At 38.9% G+C, this 18,044-nt stretch overlaps 1 protein-coding gene across 1 annotated transcript in view; it reads left to right on the top strand.

The window, feature by feature from the left end:
* LOC140231265 (protein Wnt-7b-like) overlaps window positions 1–5,104 on the top strand; it is a 33,384-nt gene extending 28,280 nt beyond the window's left edge. The window contains exons 2-3 of the mRNA XM_072311410.1: window positions 1,549–1,817; window positions 4,643–5,104. Of these exons, the coding sequence (XP_072167511.1) occupies window positions 1,549–1,817; window positions 4,643–5,104 (731 nt within the window). The remainder of the gene's footprint in view (window positions 1–1,548; window positions 1,818–4,642) is intronic.
* Window positions 5,105–18,044: the final 12,940 nt, after the last annotated feature.

The raw sequence follows: 18,044 nt of genomic DNA, 5'->3' as shown, positions 1-18,044 counted from the left end.
GCATCAATAGCTTATTGTCATACTGGTTATACGCCGAATACTCTAAAAGGCAACATTTGATAATGAGGTTTATACCCTAATCAAGAGCGGATAGTTGTCGCACGCTATTACAGATCGATCGATCCTTTAATGTGGCTAGCAACTGTAACTTGTTGCGCGCGCGTGTATGATGGATGTCTCCTCGAAGTTCGCTACAGCATCCGTGACCCCGCCCGAAGCTCGTAAATTCACGCTTTATGAGCTAGGCTGTCCGCAGTTGTTTGGCAAACGACCGCACTGACATCTAGCCCCCGCGCCCGCTGGCTACGCTCTGAGATTCGACACTCCGCAGAGCCCCCTTGCTGATTACATGGACATCCCCTTTTCTTATTTTTCATTATTCAAAAATATTAAAAGGGAGGTGAAATCGTCTAACCAAGGAGGTATGAGTAGTTCTCTCATACCTCCTTGGTCTAACCGATGACCGTGTCGCCAAGGGTCCTTTCATGTTTGCTTCAAAACAATTAGCGTCTGTTGCAAAAAGTCATCCTTGCGATATTTTGAATAATTTTAGCCAACTGAGAGCAAAATGCATACTTGTTGCCTGCCCTTTCAGTCGATGATTAAGTACGATTTACTCATTAAATGAAAACCTCAGAATTTTCCTATGAAGAGAGCAGTAATCACCTTGGACATGCTAGAGATTTTGGTGCTTAAGAAAGTATTAAATGTGCCCCCATTCAATAATTGCACCATCTAATATTTGAAATGAGTGCGCCTGTCTAATACAAAGTTATTGTCTTGTCTACCTGTGTATCACTGTATCTGTTCGTCAATGGGTTTTGTTGTTGTTGTTGTTGTTGTTGTTGTTGTTGTTGTTGTTGTTGTTGTTGTTGTTGTTGTTGTTGTTGTTGGGTTTTTTTTTTTGTAGATTGTTTGTGGGAATAGGAGTTGAGTGAAGTTGGGGATTATCGTTTTAGATGATCGGAAATCAATCTTGTCCTGATGGTATTGACACCCGAATCTCAGCCGGGGAGAATGTTCCGCTTTCCCGTCACGCAGGCCCTACATGACAGCCTCACCCAAGAAGTCAGCAAGCTCTAGTATCAAAATTGGAAGTCAGCTCAAGTTGGCGCCACAGGATACGGCTTTAAAGCACTCTATACGCCAATAACATACGCCGGAATTCAGATAGTACACCGCAATTACGCATTGTGGGGAGAAAAAACCCCAACAACAAACAAACTTGTACAATGTTTGTATGCCTACCTGTGTCATTCACCCCCCCCCCCTCGTCTTTATGTCCCTCTCACTCTCGCACACACACACACACATAATGCAATATACACGCACTCATACATGCACATACACACACAGATCCTATAATGTATTCTAGTGTATAGCTTTTCAGCCACACTTCGGATACCTCTTGGCGACGACGCGACGTGATCTTCTACTGACCGTGAATGATTACGACTATTGCACGGCGACGATGACAGTCCTGAATGATTTTCATGGTGATAATTCTAATCTCTTCTCCGTCTTCGTTTTCTTTTTTTTTTCTTCCAGGAAACGTTGAGATGGCTTTCCTGCAGTCGATGGTGTCCGCCGGCATCATGTACGAGATCACCAAGGCCTGCGGCACGGGGACCATCCTCGAGTGCGGCTGCGACCGGCACTTCGGCGAGGACAACCCCGACGTCGAGTGGAAGTGGGGCGGGTGTTCGGATAACGTCCGCTACGGCACGCACTTCACGAGGATGTTCATCGACGAGTCGAAGAAGAAGAAGACGGCAGCGGACATGATGTCGCTACACAACTATGAAGCCGGTCGAAAGGTCGGTATCGAATAGGGGCATGTATGGTGTGGTGGCATGATCAGAAAAACGACATGTCTTCCTGTCTCTTGTTTTGTAAGATGTTAGTTATACAGATGGAGGACACAGGACCACTTTATAAAAGGTATAGATGTCATCGGATGACAAATAGAAGCATACGTAGAAGGAATTGAAGACACCGTCAGCAAAGACGAAGAAGAAAAGAACATGAACATGTAACCGTCCGTAAGAGAAGTAGACATGAGAGGAAACGGAGAATGAGAAGGGAGAGGGGGACGTGGAAACAAAGAGATAGACGAATGAATAATCAAGAATAGATTTAAAATGTTGTCGTTACTTGCATTAAGCACGGTATTTGAAGGCAATGTAAAAGCCATTCTAATGTAGTAGACCGTTTTGTGACGTTCCGAGACTCTTCGGACGATGAAGAATAATCTTTAGCTTCCTAAGGCCAAGGTTGTCTTCACCAGAATCACATGATAAAGGCAGTGGCCCAATAAACAATAAAAGCAAGTCGGACAGATAAGATTGTATCGTGATCACGTTGCATCGTGATCACGTTGCTAGGATGTCCCCAGGATGCCACGATATGGAGAGTTACTCAAAATACAAATGTCCACATTGTTTGAAGCCCTTATCCGACTTTGCTTAAGTCAGTTACCGACGATAAACGACTTGTTTTAATATGTAGCCCTTCAGCAAAGCGACCAAATATCAACAGTAGTTTTTCAACCGTAACAAGCCACATTCCTATGAAGGGACCGTCAGCTTGATATACACGAGAATAACGAGATTTTCGCAAGACAGATATCGCGGGAAGTTAAACGACGATATTATGACGCCAATAATGCGTTTCAAACGACTCCAAATCGGACAACGTGATGGATGGTGGTAGTAAAACTAAAATAAGAAAGCAACTAGTGGGAGGAAAGATAAAGACGGGGCCACACGGCTTATAGGCCTGAGAACTTCCATTTTTTCCATTCACTTTTTTTTAGGGGGAGGGGTGGGGATGGGGGGAGCGAGATGCGAAAGCGAAGTTTGCTTTCAAAAGTAAGATGTCGTTCTATATATAGCGTTGAGAGACGGTATGCAGTATGTATGAATATCACATTTGAACAACTTACCCCATACATTCTTGTCACATCATTTTGTTTTCAAGTCTCAATCGCAACTATGATACACAGAACATGAATCACATTTCCGTTGTCGGTAGCACATTCGCACATGAGGAGAGTTGATATACTGCGCGCTGCACAAGTGAGGTCACTGTGCATTTACAGAAGGGAATCGAACGTGACAACATTGTAATCCCACAGATCGTCAAACTCGGGATTCGATTACACACCTAGGGAAAATTTTTGCCACTAATTATGCCCAAGCTCAGAAGAAGAAAAAAAAAAATGCGCGGGTAACTTCACCTCCCTCCTCGAATAGATTCATTTTTTATTTCTCACAAACAGTTGATGAGCAATTCATCATACCTTTGTTGGACTTCTTTTCCACGGCACCCCCAACTCTCGTAAACTGCGAGTACATCTCAATAAACGATTCGCACTGAGACGCGCAGTGCACTTCCGAATATGAGCTTGCTTTCAACATACGAATACCAATATACTTCCTTAACTGCCCAACAGTTCTCACCATTGCTTGCTTCATAGAAATTACAGAATCAAGGGGAACCCTTAAGCTAAGAAGACGCTCCAAATACCTTTTCAGTTCAACATCGCAGTCATTCTGTCACCCTGGGCGTGCTAAACGCATTGACATCGATTTCTTATGTGCTACAAGTTCGTGACCTTGTTCCCAGCTTGCCCGTCTTCGGGCTCGCATTCTCGCGCGTATAGACGATGGCTCCTTCTCAGATAGGAAGAGATTTACGGAAAGGGCTCTCTGGCGGGAGTTCTCTCTTCCAGGCGCAGATTTTTTATGGCTCCCTTCTGGATCATCGTTCGGCAGCTGGGTTGTTTGCTGCCTAGCAACCGCTCCTCTCTCTCTCTCTCTCTCTCTCTCTCTCTCTCTCTCTCTCTCTTGCTTTCGAAGTCGTCTCCAGTAGATCTCAACTTGCGATAAGTGCCGTGCGTTCTAGGAGCATAGCAGTCCAGGAAGAGGGAGCTTGTTTAATGAAACTTCGTTTTCATGATATTTTGTCGTTTTCTCCTACGTTGCTTGCAATTTTATAGTATTTCTGTGTTAAGTTAATTACATTTTGCCTACATTGTCGAACTACATTAGTTCAGTCCGGTCGTGCATAATGGGAACGATGTTGTATGCTATTGAATGACATCATAAAAGTCAATACAAAGTTTGATTTCCCTCATTTCAAAGTGACATAGGTTCTCGTTAAAAAGCAGTGAAAAAGTTGCTAGCCATCTCACTGATAACACCTAGGCCCGAATTCACGAAGGTGATACATATGAAACCATGGTTTAAACCATGGACAAAAACCATGGAGCGCCAAGTGTCGCACGGAATATTTCTTTACGAAATTGGTCATTTCGTCGACAAAATGATCGTTTCGTTAACGAAATTATCATATCGTGGACGAAATGTTCATTTAGTGACAAAATGTTTTCATTTCATTACAAAATAATCATTTCATCGGCGAAATGACTGATTTCGTAACGAAATATTCCATGCGACACTTTGCGCTCCATAGTTTTTGTCCATGGTTTAAACCATGGTTTCATTTGTACCACCTTCATGAATTCGGGCCCTAGTGTCTATATCATTTACTCTTCTATAAGTTTAGTGTAGTTCGGTTGTTCCTCTGGATTTTTGCGATATAATGTGATTTTCACTTTTCTTTTCTTCTTCTCACACAGGCCATAGAAAGGAACATGTTCATCAAATGCAAATGCCACGGAGTATCTGGATCTTGCACTTCGAAAGTGTGTTGGAACTCTATGCCGAAACTCCGACAGGTTAGCTCCACTCTGAAGAAATCCTACTTGCACGCGTTCCATATGATGTACTCAAAGCGGAGCATGAAACTGCGCCCCATTCAGGAGCGAAATACAAACCCGTCCAAGTCGGACATGGTATACCTCACTCTGTCGCCGGACTACTGCGAGCCCAATAAGAGGCACGGCTCGCTTGGCACACACGGGAGGAGGTGCAACAAGACAAGTATAGGTGTGAATGGGTGTCCGCTCATGTGTTGTGGGCGTGGCTACCAAACTATGCTTCGGCACGTGACGGAGAGTTGTCGATGTAGATTTCAGTGGTGCTGCGAGGTGGAATGTGAAACGTGTGAACGGAAAGAGGAACTTCATGTATGTAACTGAAGAGACAGCACCAGCTTCAGCCAATTGGAACAATGGATTTATTGTTGGCTTATGGCGTCAGAAACTCGTTGTTTCAACGCTTCATTCCGCCTGATCGTTGGGACGACACAATTCTGAATGCAGACGTGACTTGAACTTACAAACTTATGACGTCACACGAAGTCTTCCTATTCCAACACCTTTTGCTGTTAAACAGCTTCACAGTCTTCCTTTAATGCTGAAAGATGTGGCCTTATTCTAAGCGGTGCCTTTGGGAATGTCTAACATGTTTTTACAGTATGATTTTAGCTAAACAGTCATGGTCTAAGTACATAATTATTTCTCGTATAAAGGTAGCACATTTTTTTTCCTTATGTCTCTTCGTTGTCACGTGCTTGTAGGACGAAGCGAGTGTTTGCTATCTACTGTAGTCTAAACCCAACATATTAATGTGAAAGAGCACAGTAACGCATGAGTCTTGCACAAGTTACGCTCATGGAGAAGATACTGAATAATGATATGTAAACAAACTCATATGCGCAGAATCTGCGTTTTTAATAGCATTTATTAATCCTTTGATAGGATGAACAAGATAAGACCACGTCACGTCACGTCACGTACATGTGAATGGTTTATGAATGTCAGTTGGTACAAAAACAACAATCTAGAGAACAGTCAAGCTTGCCTCTCCACCTGCAAGATAAAGTTCTCATTTTCCAGATCATTTGAACGCTATCAACGGTCTTCTTTAAAAGCGAGAGAGAGAGAGAGAGAGAGAGAGAGAGAGAGAGAGAAAGACAGAACTTGCATTTGAGTGGTTCTTCCGAAACACACAAATTTTGTATAACCAGGTGTTTGTTTGTCCGAAAATGAAATAAGGTTGGTTTATAGGAACATTTGAGGCGTTGTTCCGAAAAATTCGCTAGTCCGAAAATGAAACTATAATGCGTCATTCCGAAAGGTTCGTTACTCCGAAAATGAACAGCGCATTACTGAACCCTCGGCATTACGAACCTTACTTCGTTTTCGCGTGAACGAACCTTCGGAATAACGAACTGTAACCATTACATCACACCAGAGTTAATGGAAATAGAATATAAGTTGACACAACAGTACGCACAAGCACACAGTCCTCAACACATGCACATAATTCACTCACTCAAACCATCATTAACACAATATATACCCATTCACACGCGCACACGCACAGATCACACAAAAACTACTTAGGGAGTGTGAGGCCGATATTCCGTCCAATTATGGAAATTAGAATAAGAAGTTAATCAGAATCAAATTCATCAAGGTGGTTGATATGACGATGGTAACATTATTTTGTGTGTACAAGATCCGATGTTCATCCCGAAAGACGAATAATACTAGTATGTTACAATATTCTGTAGCGGACCAGACAGCATTTCGAACTCTGTTCGGTTCCTCGTTTGTTTTTATGTGTGTATGCATGTTTGTTTGTTTGTTTGTTTGTTTGTTTGTTTGTTTGTTTGTTTGTTTGTTTGTTTTTCGTACTTTCCGATCCGGGATGGGACATATCCTACCTCCCCCCCCCCCCCCACACACACACACATGCAAACACTCGTGACGATGGCGTCCAGTAAGCTGATATACACGTCAAATGAAAGGGAAATTGTTTTGAACAAAAGTAGTCAAAAATACCGAGCGAAAAATACACTCTGAGTAGGTATGTGCCCGCTGCAAGTTTTTAGAAATGTGAGAATTGGAAGCATAATAATAATATCTTTAGTAATAACTGGTCCACGGATAAAAACTAATGAAGTTCATACTGTGACACTATTTGCGCTGCCTAATCTCTTAGCACTGCTTTCTTTCAACTATCTCTTTATATTACCCTATAATTAGGTATATTAAAATGATAAAAGTGTTACTCCATAATCATGTTAGAGTATAAGGGGTTCCTCACAGGATTACTTATAGCAGTATAAAAAGTAAAAGTAGCGGTATAGATTCATTTGAACAACTGTCTACACATCACATGTGAGCGAAATGTTATGTTATTTTTGTGGCAATGTAGGTTTTATTACTGGAACAATGGCTTTTATTCATTTGATCACTTTCTATTATTATGTTTGTCAGTCTCATCAACGAAATGGTTCCATGCAAGATTGCAGGAAACATTTCCCGAGGTGACAATAAAATTTTGAATTTCGCTTTGACGTTTTAAATTACCCACGCAAGTAAAAAAAAAGAACCATTTTAAGAATTTGGAGATGCTTTCCAATTAATATTTTCAGTTGTTGATCACACCGATTAAAAGCCAGGCTTTCTTGAATCCTTTTGATGTCTTATCCAGGTCTAATTCATTCTGAAAATGCAAATACCTGGGGAAGTTTTGTTGTTGTTGTATTTCACGGTAATTCATTTGTACTTATTTATAATGTTTGACTATTCAAAGACCAATCATTGTGCCTGAAATCTGTGAAATGTGAGCTAGAATTCATCTCACAACGGTTCTACACTATGGAAGAGAATTGTTCGTGAGTGGAAATTATCTGCGACAGCGTGTCCCTTTCATGGAATAACGACATGCGTCAATATAATCATGACAACGGCTGAAACGAAATGAAGATTAACAAAAATTATCTTTGCTAAAGAGTAGTTATGTGCATCATTATCATTTCTGCGTGGATCAGACAAATCAAATACTGGCGCTGTCAAAAAAACCCCCAAAAGATAGATACTTCAGCGATTTAAAACTTGAGTCGTATGCACAGCACACACAGAGCTATATCATGGACATTAATATTGTTTCATGCTGAAATAGTGGCTATAAGATTTTTTTTTTGGGGGGGGGTGGGAATGCAATACAATGGAATCTTGTAATTTTGTTAATATGGGATGAAGTGAATCTACCAAACTATGCTCAGCTACAAGTGTTCATTTCAGTCCAAATTTAGAGTTACTAGTATTGTTCGTACATTCCATTCAGGTATGACATTATACAATGTACTTTATCTATTTTAACAGGTCATGACATCTAGCCAAACACTATCTACAGTGTAAAAGAATGACATTTTTTATAGGTCCTCAATGTGTACCCAAACGATAGAACGCATATTGTCTCTTTTCAAACGTTGATCAAAGATGTTGATCGTTCGGTGCCTATTTACAGATTTTTACGACATACTTCATAAGTTACCACGGGTATTATAAACCCAGAGATCACAAAACAATTAAACCAGTGATTCATTTCGTGGGAAGTATGTCTCTTCATGAAAATTTAAATTACCCGATAATCACGCCCTGTAGAGCACTGCAGTGTGGCGTTATAGCCATTCATTGCCAAGGAAATTGGTTCTAGCCTCATGTATAGCCCCAACACCTGTGAACACAAAAGTTGCTGACGATGCTCGAACAAAAGTCTGTGACATCATCATTTCGGTACTCTATTCAATCCTGTATTCACAGCTGCAAGTGAATAGGACGATATAGATAATTGAAATAATTAAAAAAAGAGATTAATCATGTTCAATAGATTGCAAGTTTTCGTAATTCATCAAACTTTATTGCTTTTACTCTACCAGCTTGTAAATTTGATTATATTTCATCCCTTCTTCATCAATTCGTCATATCCTGATCTGAATAAACAGAAGTAACAATTCAGATACTTGACATAAAGTTCTTATTGCTGTCTCAATGTTTACTGAATAAACAGGTTTAAAAAAAAGGAAGTAAATTTACTGAATAAACAGGTTTGAAAATAGAGGTAAACTTCCTTTTTCCACTCAGTTGCCGCTGAGATGACTTATTGTTGTTGGGTTTTTTTTTTTCTTAGTTTAGTTTTAAAAAGTGGTTGCTATTTACGTGAAATTCAAAATCGAGACAAGTCCTTCGTGGTATCTCGATAATTTGAAGTTTAGTGTAGATGAAAAGAATAATAAGGAAATAATGATCTCATAAAAACAATGTGATGAGTCTTCTACTGTGGGTAACTTTAAAGTGAAACCTACCTGTCATGAATCTTTGGTGTTCCATTATGACCCATGACGAACTGAAACCAAAATTACTAAAGTAGACCAGCATGCGCTCAACTTTGCAATTTAGCTATGATTATGCTACTGCCATATCTATCAAAATTATAATCAATAACTGAATCCCCCCACAAAAAGATGTTATTACAAAATTTGTAAGAAAATGTCATTGCAACCATCGAACAACATTATGGTCGAAATGATGAATGATGACGAACTTACATGTATACCTTTAAATAATAATAATAATAATACATAACATTTATAAAGCGCTTAATATCATATTTCTAAGCGCTGGGGAAAAACAAAGATAGAGAACGAGTGAAGAAGAAAACAATAAGCAATCCACATATAAGTACAGCAACAATCATATATATGACAACAATTACAAATACTAGTACACTACCGACACAGATAACACTTCCTAAAGAGATATGTTTTGAGGTTTGACTTAAATGAATCTAGTGTATTGGCTTGTCGGATGCTGACGGGAAGATTGTTCCATAGTTTAGGAGCAAGAGAGGAAAAGGCACGATCACCATAACGTGTGTTGGTACGAGGTCCAGAGGATAACTGAAGATTGGCAGTGGTGGCGGAACGAAGACGTCTAGTTGTGGAGGATGTGGATGCAGAGCGGAGAGAAACAAGATCTTGAAGGTAGGGTGGTGCGAGGTTGTGGTTGATTTTGAAAATGAGAAGGAGAACTTTGAAGATGATTCTGTCTTGGATCTGTAGCCAGTGAAGGGACTGTAAGATGGGGCTGATATGATCTGATTTTTTAGTTCGAGTGACAAGTCTGGCTGCAGTGTTTTGTATTCGTTGAAGGGGTGCAATGTTGGAGTACGGGAGACCAGCAAGGAGACCATTGCAGTAATCCAAATGTGATGAGATGAAGGCATGGACTAATCGTTCCGTGGATGACTTATCGAGATATCGCCTTATCTTTCCGATTTTGCATACACCCCATGAGGCGGATCGACATATACTTTTAATTTGGTGATTAAGAGTCAGGTTCTTGTCAAGAATAACCCCGAGGTCTCGAATACGCTCTGACGAAGAAATGCTTCCAGATTCAAAATTAAGAGATGGCAGGCGGTCTGTATTACGGAACTTGGATGACAGATGAAGCATTTCAGTTTTGAGCTCATTAAGCTTCAGCTTATGCTCAAATGACCATCTCTTCACATCATTGATGCAGGCGGAGAGTCTGAGCATCGCCCCCTCATGATCTGATGAGCTCATGATGAGGTATATTTGAGTGTCATCAGCGTAGGTTGCATGTTGCATTCCATGATGAGAGTTGATAAGTCTTCCCAAAGGACCGGTGTACAGGATATACATCAGGGGTCCTACAACTGATCCTTGAGGGACCCCATAAGGAAGGGAAAAGGGTCTGGAGCGAGTGCCATTAACAAGAATCTCCTGATTGCGTCCCTCCAGATAAGATTCTATCCAATGGAGAACAGTTCCTTTGATACCATAATCAGACTCTAGACGATGAAGGAGACTGTGATGATCTAGTGTATCAAACGCAGCGGAGTAGTCTAAAATAATGAGGACAGCTTCCTGACCCTTATCCAGAGCAAGCAGAAGATCATTCAGGACTCTTACCAGAGCTGTTTAGAGTAATTAATGTTTTTTGTTTGTTTGTTTGTTTTTGTTGTTTTATGTTTTTGTTTTTGTTTTTTGCTTAACTAATACTTTTAATCTAATTTGGCTGATGTTTATACTGGGGTTCTTAATTTTCAAATCATATCTCAAACTTCCGAGAAATATCGAATGAAGAATAGGGTTCAATTTCCTGTTTAAACCTCTAACTTTATCTTTTTCACATTTTTTTTTACATCCCTCTGTCTCACTCACACAACATACACACACTCACACCCACACACACACACACTCCCTCCTGTCAAACAAACTCAATTGCTGTTTGCTATTTTTGCGAATAGGCATCATTATTGAGGAAACTAGAGTTTAAGTTTCCATTCATCATGAGTTATGTAGCCAATATTAGAAAGAAGGACCAAAGATCACAATATACAACGCTGACAATTCAACTCTGCCATTTTTGTATCCTTCGTCATATCATGGACCCTATTAAGTAGGGTCCATGGTCATATTATTTCCCTAATCATATTTTTTTTCTTCTCTGCATTGTTTTTTGTGTCGCATTTGCGGGTTTGACAAACGTTTTGAATTCTGTGTCAATAATGTCCCAGAGATGTTTCTTTTGTAGTTAACAGGGATATAATATGATTATGAGCCTATTATTTGTCGATCGTATCAAAACGAAACTACGCAAAGTATGTTATATACTTTATTATAGAATATTATGCCTCGATTATGTGTTCAACAAAATGTTTTGACTCTTTTGATCTGATTTGAAATGAAGCGTAATTCTAACACAGAAAAAAAAAACCAGAAACAAAACTTTGAGTACGTAACGGAATTATTGAAGATGCACATGATTCTTCGATCTTTCTTCTGAAACATTGCTCCTGAATGTTTGGGGCTAAATTTATGTCGATGCTGTCTGTCTTCCTAAGAAATGAAATATTGAAGAACGCATATTAAATATTGATCTTTAATGACGTATGTGTCGATGTTCATTATATTTTGTATGTCAAAGAAACGCCATCTTTGGATATCGACGGTAACATGTAGTAGTCAAAGACGTTTCTTCACACCAAAAGGTCCATTACTGGGTTATGTGTTACCATATTTCTTGATAATAACACTTTACAAAGATTATTTTAAACAATAAAAACGACAACAAACTTATAGAGTCGTAATTTTCTTTTGTATATGTGATCATTTACGTATTGATTAACTACTTGGCTTATCACACAATGAAAATCGCTAAAGTCGCAAAAAATTTAATTATATTATAATTTATAATGATATTATGATATTATGATGTTATAAAATTATATTATAATTTATAATAATATTATTAAATTATAATGTAATTTTCTGTTTATGTTCTGTGCTGAAATGCCAAATAAATAAATAAATAAATAAATGAATAAATAAATAAATAAATAAATTAATTCATTAATTAATTAATAATAATGATAATAATAATAACTAGGGAACATTGCTTAGGCGCGTGTGAATGCTCGGGTGTGTATTGATGTGTGAGTCAAAATAATACTTGGTGTGTTAACGTTCATGTTTGTTTGCTTTCTGTACGCGTGTGAAGTCGATTTAAAAAAGAATAAGATGAATAGCCATGAAGATTGTGTAGATATGAAATAGTCGTCAGAATAACATAATAACGATAATAATATTATGATGATATAAAAATTTATATAACGTCCATGTCCAAAATGTTTTTAAGCATTTTAAAATCGTCAAGACAAACAAAAATGATACAATAGACTACAAGTACAAATAATTCACAAATTACGTAATCATCGATATTGTTCTTCAAATAACTGGGTCTTGAGTTTCTTTTTGAAATTGTCAATGGAGGTAGAGTACTGAATATGAGTAAGGAAGTTGGTCCAGAAATGGGGGCACAAACGGAAAAAAGCGCCATCACATAATGTGAAATATGCCACCATTCCCCCTCCCCCCCCCCCTCACACACACATACATGCACGCAAACTCAGTGATGGTGTACCAACCATGCCACAGATTATGAAACACTGTTATAGCGTAGAAATACACCCATACCAAACCCTTAAAATATAGTGGCAATCGTTTCACGCGTATGATGATTCGTCGGATTTCGACGGTATGATTTCATGCATCCGTTTGTAGCGATACAGTCCAGTGTATTTGATTTCATCTGTCAGGATTATTCATCGTCTGGGAAGATATATCCTATCATAACAACGACATGCATTCCGTCAACCGCATCTCCTTCTCCGCGTGTTTCTCGCCAGTTTCCGCCCGTCTCCATGACAACGGTTTCGATGACAGATGACGGACATAGGAAAGCTAAAGTTTCTTAATTGATGACCATCAACAGCAACGATGATTAAATTATTTCTATACACGCGTATGATGACTGCCATTGCCATTTTGTCCCCAACCCCTGTATCACTTTATCATGTTTAATACTGTATTCAAGAACAATTGTGAGCAAAATAAAGGAGTGGGGGTGCACTAGTAAATACACAGGTCAACATGGAAAGTAAACATGTATTTGCGCTTCATTTAATCAAGTAATTGCAACACATCGAACTCCTGATCATGAAAAGAGATAATAGTTATACTAGTAACCTATTAAAATTTCCACATCTACGGGTGCCATTTTTTTTTAAATCTAGTCCTCAGACTGATCCCCCTCCTTTTATCATTATTTCTCGTATATTGATTTTAACCACAATGGGTCATGATTATGAGGTTCTCTTGAAACAAGAACAAGTCCTATAGCTCGTATAGATATCGCAAGCTGTAACTATGGCTTTTTATAACTTTCATTATTTTATTCATTTTCATTTTCATCAATATATTACACCAAACATATCATGCGAATAAAAAAAAATACGTATTCTAAATATGTCAAAAATAGTATACTCGTAATATAATAGGTTGTAAAGCAAAGATGCATCACATAAACACATTAGAACGATACGATGCAAGATTAACACGTAATAAACGTCTTTTCAATCTGCGTATCCATGCCATTACTATAGCGACTATATACCAAATAAACCGTATTTTTCCCGTCATTCCGAGGAGTGATTGTCCCCAACCCCCAAATTCAACGTCGATATTGACATGGAGATTCATCCAAAAATTGAAGCTGAGGAGGAAATTGAGACAGCACGTGTTGTGCCGATGACAGATATCTCAATCAATGTATCCCCTGGTCACGCTATTTCACGAGTTTTCCGCCCCGGTCGCAATAGGGGGATACAGAGTTTCGTCTGCATGTTTCTCGAACTATTATACAGTGGAAGCTCGATATACAGAGATCTTCTATAACAAAATACCCGATATGACAAACTCATTTCTCCTGTCCCAAATTAATTCATTCTCTTTGCTTTGTATTGTTTAATGACTAGGCCTACTGATATAACAAAATATCTGACCTAAAGAACAAATTGTCTTGGTCCCAAGGATCTCGTTATACTGAGTTTCCACTGTACTCATGTTCACCTGAAAGCATCCCGTGACAGCCAACTGATCACCTGAGCTTCACGTTTCGGTCGCTACACTACTAGGTGACGTTTTTAATTGCTACTATCTCACGGATGTTGGGCAAATAAGCACAGCTGGAGAAACTGTTCTGCAATTTAAAACTGAGCAAGCAGAGACGAGTGAACATAGTAGCGTGAGAAACATACTATGCATACTTCATGTACTACAGGTTTGTGTGTGATATTTATTGTAGTCTTTCTGCATGCACATAGCAAGCGGAACTTAAATTGGCGGAAAGACTTTTGATGATCTAACGTGTGATAATGGTCAGAACTGTATCATACGGTATCAGAGTGAATTGGAAAAAAAAAAGAGGAAAAAATTACCTTTTGACCGGGTTGGTGACCAGAGGTTTTACTTCCGCTTTTTGTGCGTGCATACACCTCGTCACACACGGATGACGACGTATGACTTTGACCACACGTACAACCGCAGAGACCCTCACATTGGGGGTATAACCCTCTCTTACCCCACTTCCTTAATTCTTGATCCTTCCCATGGGACGCCGGTCCTGACAGCGGTGGTTTCCCCTCCCTCTCCGACATGACATGATAATCGAGAGAGAAAGGAGTGGTGTCTACTTCGTGATCGCACCGGAGGGGACGGGCCGACGATGGGACGTCTGAACACGAGCCGGTCCGCAGACAGTTGATAGCCCCTCTGGAGCGAGATTCCTCGAGTCATCAAACTTTGGTGAGATCAAAGAAAACAACAACAATAAGAAACAAATAGAACAGCCTGATACTATATAATATACAGAAAAAAAAATCTAGTGCTATTGATTAACGTTTGTCATTACACGGCCACGTATGGCAGGTTGGGAAGTAAAGTTCTGTCATCTCATTATCCGCCAATCATTTTCAGAACAATGGACAACAATATAGCGGTAACAGCAGTAACAACAGCAACAATATAAAGATAGTATATAGCAGACATAACAGCTACAACTATATATTGACTTAAGCAATCATAATCACCCTTTTTTATCATAATGGATCTACGTAACTTCGCCTTTGAAATCTTAAAACTGATTTTTAATCAACCTGACAATGACTGTCCAATTTTCGAGCTCAGTGTTTCGTGATTAGGTTTACGAATGTGATGAGAGCGACCCATGGGACATGCCTTTTCTTCAGTCGTAAGCTGCTCTATCGTAGTAAGTATAGTAATTATCTGCACCACTACAATTAATGTCAAAGTTGATACATTCTGTTAGTCCCACTGGGCGCTGTTTTATAAGGCCTGCCAATCAATATTGAAACTATGTCAATCATTGCTATAGACTGTTTTCAACGGAAACACCTTCAAGTCTTAAACTAAAAAACAAAAATAAACAAATCGGTATTTTCATTCTTGCCGAGTCATTATCATCATTGTTGTCATCACTGTGAGCAAAGTTTGATTTTTTTCTGAAATTGAGCCGCCACAATGTCAAATTATTGATGCTATATGATCAGGGCTCTTTTGCATAAAAAGATGAAATCAAACGTAACTCAGAAAATCAAAAATAAGTCAGTTATCATCCAATCAGAATTGAGTATTCAGATACTTATGTTTGATTTTCTGACTTATGTTTGATCTCAACTTTTATGCAGCAGGGCCCAGGTTTTGTTTTATCAAGCTTAGTAAGTTTACGTCACAATGCTTCACGGAAGTATATACATAATGGTGTGGAACATTTGCAAGTGAATTCAACGGGGGGGGGGGGGGTCATGGGAAGCGGACTTTTCTGTTCGTTGTATGTTTGTAATTTGCGTGCGTGTTATACCTTTGTCTGCGTTTATATGAAACTTGAGTTTCCATGGATACAACTGAGCTTCCCCTTTTTATCTACAAATGAGGATTTCGATAACTAACTTCTAAAAGAGGGTTTTTCAGGTTTGAGTGCTACACATGCAGGTTCAGTATATTTGTCTTGACATAATGAACAGTGGCATGAAGTCACACCTCATCTTCCTTTTGCAGGCCTCGATGGCAGAGAGCTGTAACGCCCCGACTAACTCAAACACCCTGGAGTCCGCTTATAAACGAGCTTAAAGTGCAGGATCTTTTCCATTGGCCTTCACAATCTACAAATCTTCACAGCTGTCCCCTTCTTTTGTAAAGTAAAAGAGAAAGAATCGTATCAATAGCCTTCGCGGCAGACTACAGTATATACTGTGTATTTGTAACTGAGGCTATCGTCTCTAAACTATCAAACAAATTAATGATTGTATGCATGTCTGTTTTATTGTTTGATTGATTGTTTGTTTATGATTTTCTAAATCATATAGGTAAAATTTTAAGTTGTTTGGTTTGAACATAGTAATGTCTGCTATAACGCACTTATTTCGTGAAGAAATTTGAACATTTAGAATCGTAGCTATCTTTTATACATCTTGATCTGTTGATATCGCATCTATACTATTCTGTGTGTTCGATTTTATCCCATTCCAATAATATCAAACTGCTCACTATACTAAAGAGGCTTTTCACTTTAACGCAAGCACATTTGACGCAGATGTAAACAAACCACTCACCATGTTCTCAACGCTGTAACCAAAAAAGGTGACGGAGATTTACAAACATGATATTTCAAAGAAAAAATCCTGTCAGACTCGATTTCACGCTGACATTCCGGTATTGACACCTACCCTGGATGAAGCACCCGATGTTCGTCAGAGAGTACGACAGGAAATTAGCGAGTTATCATACAGCAACCCGATACGGGAAAGGGTTAGCGCCGCCAGGCTGGGAAAATAATGACGAATATGTGGTGAAACAACGACCAAAATGATAAAGGGAAAAGTAGGGATATATGAAGTCTGATACCGATATTATCGACGCATCCCAGTTAGCAGTTGGCAGTATTTGGCTCATGACAAGCCATTTCGACATGATTTTTTTTTTCTCGTTTATGTAATATCAACAATTAGAATTCTCATTACCAATAATTCATTGTTGTCTATCACATTAAAGGGACTGTACAGTACTGGTTGAGGCGGGGATTCATGTTTTTTTACATTCCTAAGTGATGTTGTTGTTATTTTAAAGATCGAAAGAAGAGAGAGAGAGAGAGAGAGAGAGAAATGGGGCCCTATACAAATAATTTGCCCCAGACAGCACTTATAACATAAAGTGAGATAATGAGAAACCTCCTAGGAAATATGAAAGACCATGTAATCTTAAGAAGGATTCAACGTTTATTTGGGGTATCAATAGTTTATTTGATGAAAATCGGTTTTCAAATGGCTGAGATATCCAAAAAAGTGATAATAATAAAGACTACAGGCCACGCCTTTTATTAGGATCTCTTTGTTTCACCTTGTTTTTGGATATCTCGGCCATTTCAAAACCGATTTTCATCAAATAAACTATTGATACCCCTTAGAATTGCATGCTCTTTGACATCTCATAGAGTGGTTTCTGAATATCTCGCAAACCGTTAAAAGCTAAATCCTCACCTCGACCAGAACTGTACACACCCTTTAATCTATTTCTTGATAATCTTGAATTCATATCTAGAGATATAATTGTTTATTCACAAAAGGTGATATCACGAATTGGGGAAAATGTTATAATGGCTTGCAATATGCCAGCAGCTCGACATCAGCATTTAACGTGTCTGGAGATTCCGTGCGTCGATCCCGTGGGGGACGTCGAGTGAAGACGTTATTCTTTAAACTTCTCAATCAATGCACTAGAACTAATCCGTGTATTAAAAAAATAATTTTTTTTTAATGTTTGTGTTGCTTTTAAAGAAAAATAAAACTGTAATCACTTGTTAGAGAGAATAATTGAATACCTGAATATATGAATGGCCC

The sequence above is a fragment of the Diadema setosum genome, chromosome 7 (genome assembly GCF_964275005.1).
Source record: "Diadema setosum chromosome 7, eeDiaSeto1, whole genome shotgun sequence".
Taxonomy (NCBI): domain Eukaryota; kingdom Metazoa; phylum Echinodermata; class Echinoidea; order Diadematoida; family Diadematidae; genus Diadema; species Diadema setosum.
The sequence above is the reverse complement of the archived record's forward strand: the minus strand, read 5'-3'. Positions and strand labels throughout refer to the sequence as shown.